General features: G+C 53.2%; 2 protein-coding genes across 2 annotated transcripts; one reads left to right on the top strand and one right to left on the bottom strand.

Annotated features, from left to right (window-relative positions):
- Positions 1 to 25: 25 nt before the first annotated feature.
- Positions 26 to 936, bottom strand: NGA_0696500 (developmentally regulated gtp binding protein 1; the record flags this gene model as incomplete). The annotated part of the gene is made up of 2 exons (XM_005852633.1): positions 26 to 748; positions 922 to 936. The coding sequence occupies 2 exons, from the start codon at positions 934 to 936 to the stop codon at positions 26 to 28; spliced, it is 738 nt and encodes a 245-aa protein (XP_005852695.1).
- Positions 937 to 1,697: 761 nt separating this feature from the next.
- On the top strand, positions 1,698 to 3,522 carry NGA_0484202 (sulfate transporter; the record flags this gene model as incomplete). The annotated part of the gene is made up of 3 exons (XM_005852632.1): positions 1,698 to 1,747; positions 1,823 to 2,604; positions 2,692 to 3,522. Coding segments are annotated over exons 1-3 (1,629 nt in total), but the record flags the coding sequence as incomplete, so codon positions are not given.
- Between the last annotated feature and the right edge of the window lie 919 nt (positions 3,523 to 4,441).

Raw genomic sequence — 4,441 nt, 5'->3', positions numbered from 1 at the left:
CAACGCTTGAAACGAACTCTTCCTCTCATGCCTGCACAAATAATTCTGCCACGATGTTGCCCTCTACCACGTCGATGATCTGGTCCACCGTCGCGTCGCAGCGCAAGTGCACGTCGGCGTTGTGGATCTTGTACTCCCGGCATATGGCCGTCACCGCCTCCGCATCCAGAGTCGTCTGCGGCACGAAGGCCTGAAAGTTGATCCCGCCCTTATCCTTTTTTCGAAACATGATGCGAGGGGGTTCCTGGTTCAACCTGATGCCGAAGCCGTCCAGCTCACGCTCGATGAGGATCTTGTGCGTGGCGGGCTTGGCAACGTCCAAGACCACCAAGATGATGTTGCATGTCCGTGCCGCGGAAATAACCTGTCGCCCACGACCCTTCCCGTCCTTGGCCCCCTCAATGATCCCTGGGAGGTCAACGACCTGGATACGGGCTCCCCGATAGTGCAAGGTACCCGGGATGGCAGTCAGAGTGGTAAATTCGTAGGAAGCCGCCTCGCTGAACGTCCCTGTAAGCTTTGTCAGCAACGTAGACTTTCCCACGGAGGGAAAGCCCACAAGGCCCACGCGTGTATCCCCGGATTTAGCAACGTCAAAGCCCTCACCCCCTTTTCCTCCACCGCCTCCCGAGGGCTCGATCAGCTCTCGCCTCAGCTTTGCAAGCTTGGCTTTGATCAAGCCCAGATGATAATTTGTCGCCTTATTCTTCTGAGTCTTGGCATACTCCGCCTCCAACTCGGCAATTTTCTGCAGGTGAGCACCAGTGATATCAAAGTTAAGAAGAAAAGTTGATATTAAAAGAGTAAGCGCGTGACCGGAGAGTATTCTTCGAACAGGCACAACGGAAAATACAATGCAGTCAACGCCACAAAAATTTGAAGCAAGGAAAAAGCTGCCAATGATGATCTCAAATGTCATACCTGGAGTGTCGACATGCTCTTGGTCTGGAAAAGCAGCAATGAAATGTAGCGGTCGACCTCCTCTTCCTCCGCGACACGCAAATGGTGTCAATTCTTCACTTATCGGCTAGGACTGTTCACAAGACTGCTGAACGGAAAGAGGAGGCATTGACGGATGAGATAGTCGTTCAGGTGCCAAGAGACGTCCACACGCGCGAAGAGCGGTCTGTGAGGGGAAGCGGGGCGCAAGGAGTGGACGGTGGAAAGGGCTGGCAAGCGAGGGGGCGCAATGCATCAGAACCTCTGGGGTCGAGGGCTCATCCCCCTTTAAACACATGCGCCACGCATCAAGGGACACTCACGCACACACATTCACATCAACAGATGGGTTCTTCGACCTCGCCGGTGTCCAGGGGGTCAGACTCGGAGTATCAACAGCTGTGTGGGGTTGAGGAAGAGCGAGAATGTGATGAACCCCCCCATCCCACCTCGCGTTTGCTGCCCGGGCACGCAGCTCACGCTGCAGACGCTCCAAGGACCCCTTGGGAATGGGTTGAGGAAAGTGACAGCGATCAAGAGTATCAAAGTACCGACACAGACGAAGGACTGCTCCATTTCCTGCCGCCCGCCCCCTTGTTTGCATGGACAGCTGCTCATCATCCGAAGTCGAGTAGCCCGGTGACCCACGAAAACCAAGAGCAGCGCTACCGCAGGTGGCTCGAACTGTTTCCACGCGTGGTAATGTTTCCACCGCCAGTCGTGAAGTGGCTTCCGAAATACACCAGACATCAGTTTTGGGGGGATTTGCTGGGCGGTTTGACTGTAGCCGTAATGGTGATCCCTCAAGGTATTGTACATGTCCCTTAATAAGTTTCAAAAACCTGATTATGGGCTGAAAGATCGCATATTTATCTTCCTTCAGGCATGTCCTACGCTGTCTTGGCCGAGCTGCCTCCTGTGTACGGACTCTTCTGCGCGGTGTCCGGCCCCCTCGTCTACACCTTCCTAGGCTCCTCCCGGCACATCTCCATAGGTCCCGTCGCCCTGGTTTCTTTGAGCCTGCCCCGCGTCTACGACGTGCTGTACCCTGACCTTTTATCGCTGCCAGAAGAGGAGGCCAGTGCGGTACGCGTCCACGCCGCCCTGTCCATAGCCTTCGTTTCCGGCGTCATCCTGTCCGCCCTCGGACTCTTCCGCTTGGGTCTGATCGCGCATCTCATTCCTCCGGCGGTCATGGTGGGCTTCACCAACGCCGCCGCACTAGCTATAGGTGTGAGTCAGATCAAGGAGTTGCTGGGGCTCCAGGGGGTCCCTCGCTTTGACTACACCTGGCAGTCGGGCTGGTACGTGTTGCGGCACTTAGGGGATGGCCAAGCAGCTTCAGCAGGTGTGGGTCTGGGGTGCATTGTTTTCCTGCTCGCCGCGAAACAGCTCAGAAAAAGATTCATGCAGCGTGCTTCCCCCGCGGGAACGGGTGTGCCACGGCGCTTCCTGTCTGTGCTGGAAGCCATGTACCCCCTCCTTAGCCTGGTCCTGGTGATCGTCACGTCCCTGGTCGCCCGCCTTCTCCTGAGTCGAGGGGTGGAGATCATTATTGTCAAAAATGTGCCCGCAGGCTTGCCCTCCCCCGGAGCCCCCCGGTTGGATCGGTTCTGGACCATCGTGGAGCACAGTCTGGGCGTTGTTTTGGTGGCCTTTATGGAGGTGGGCACCATTTTCCCCTCGTAGCCACCCCCCCGGCCGCTTTCGCTTACACCCCACGATGCTCTCTTCCCCTCTTTGTTTTCACAGGCCTATGCCGTGGCCAAAAAATACGCCCTTCAAGAAGGCTACCATCTGAATGTCAATCGAGAGCTCCTAAGTCTAGGCGCCGCCAACCTAGGCGCTTCATTTTTTTCTTCCTACCCTGTGTCAGGCTCCTTCTCTCGGAGTGCAGTCAGCTATTCGGCTGGAACGCAGACTCAGCTCGCCAATGCCATCAGTGCGGTCTGTGTGATGATGGTCCTTTCCTTTTTCGCGCAATTCTTCTATTACCTTCCCCGCGCGACTTTGGGTGCTATCATCGAGGTAGCCCTCCTCAATCTTTTGGACTTTGAGGGCATGAGAAGGGAGTATCGGCGGTCCAAACTCGACGCAATCGTAGCTTTCGTCACATTTGCAATCACCCTTGCATTTGATACAGAGCTGGGTCTCCTGGGAGGGATCTCGGCGTCCGCTCTTCTCGTGTACTGGATGCCGCGAGGAGGGGCGTTTATCATTCGCCTTTATGTCAGACCCAGGTTCAGGAGACATGACAAATGTAGTATATGTGTCATAGATCTACCTCGCTTGCTTCTTTCTCCAACCTGGGCTCAACGTCGGCTTACGGACTATTTGAAATCTGCTCGACGGTCTGGAGGCGCCGCAGGTATGCTCGTGATTTTGTCCTGGCACGAGAAATGGAAAGATGAGGAGAAGTCTGGCAGAGATGACAAAGTTTCGTGGGAGGCCAGGAGGAGGACTGGTCAAATGGACGAGAACCGTGTCCAGGCGATGATCCAGCGGGCAATGGAGGCGGCGGATGCCGCAGGAGTGCCGCGAGAGATGACGACAATAGTGGGGCTGCCACTGCCGGGCAAAAGCTGTCAAAGTGTCGATCTCTCTTTGCTCATGACTGAGGGGCAAAGAAAGGTCGCAGAGAATGTTTTGAGAAGAGCCAGCTCCATTTCGCTGCTGGCTGCGTACGGAGAGGAACTTATGACGGACTTGTTGACTAGATGATGGACGACTGACTTACGTCCACAAGCTTGTGCACGCCACTTGTAAAATTGTACCATCCTGTGTAAAAAGCAACATTCATGACATGATCCTATTTTCTGCTCTTGCCAGAAAGGGAGCCCTTTGACGCATGTACATTCTTGCTTTTTCTTTTTTTTACTCAGCTTCTTTTTGTTGCCTTACATAACGTCCTTCGTGCCGCAAACCTCTTTGTAATTGGATTGTAGAGACTAAGTGGTTGTGCTCAAGCTGCTATCTGGCCCAGGCCAAGCAGGAAACCAAAGAAATGACAAACATGAAGTCTTTTCCACATACCACAACATACTTTCCCCGTGTCATTGCTGCCTCTGCTGTCGCTGACTTCCTGCAAGCCTTTAAAACATAATAGGAAGATATTTGGTATGTCTTGTTGGGGCAAAGTAATTCGACAAAGAGACGTATGAAGAAGACACCTTCTTGCAAGCTTTCTTCACCGCCTCTTGAATCATATGAAGGCGAGCGTATCTTCTCATCAGATGTAATCGAAATGAAAACCAAAACCTCCTCCGAGTCGGTGGAATTTTTCACCAACATATAAACATCAAAGATAGTTTACAGAAAGATAGTCGTTGCACCAAGAATGGGATAGGTAAAACGAGGGCAGAAGCCAAAAATGGCACCAATAATTCCCCAAATGACGAGCACCCGAGTGAAGGCGAACAGGATTTCTGAAAGAAAGGGAGTAACTTAATCATGTCTAAAACATACATACTTTCAGAGCGAAAAAGGTGACAAATTTCTTAGC

The sequence above is a fragment of the Nannochloropsis gaditana genome, assembly GCF_000240725.1.
Source record: "Nannochloropsis gaditana CCMP526 unplaced genomic scaffold scaffold1040, whole genome shotgun sequence".
Classification (NCBI taxonomy): domain Eukaryota; class Eustigmatophyceae; order Eustigmatales; family Monodopsidaceae; genus Microchloropsis; species Microchloropsis gaditana.
The sequence above is the reverse complement of the archived record's forward strand: the minus strand, read 5'-3'. Positions and strand labels throughout refer to the sequence as shown.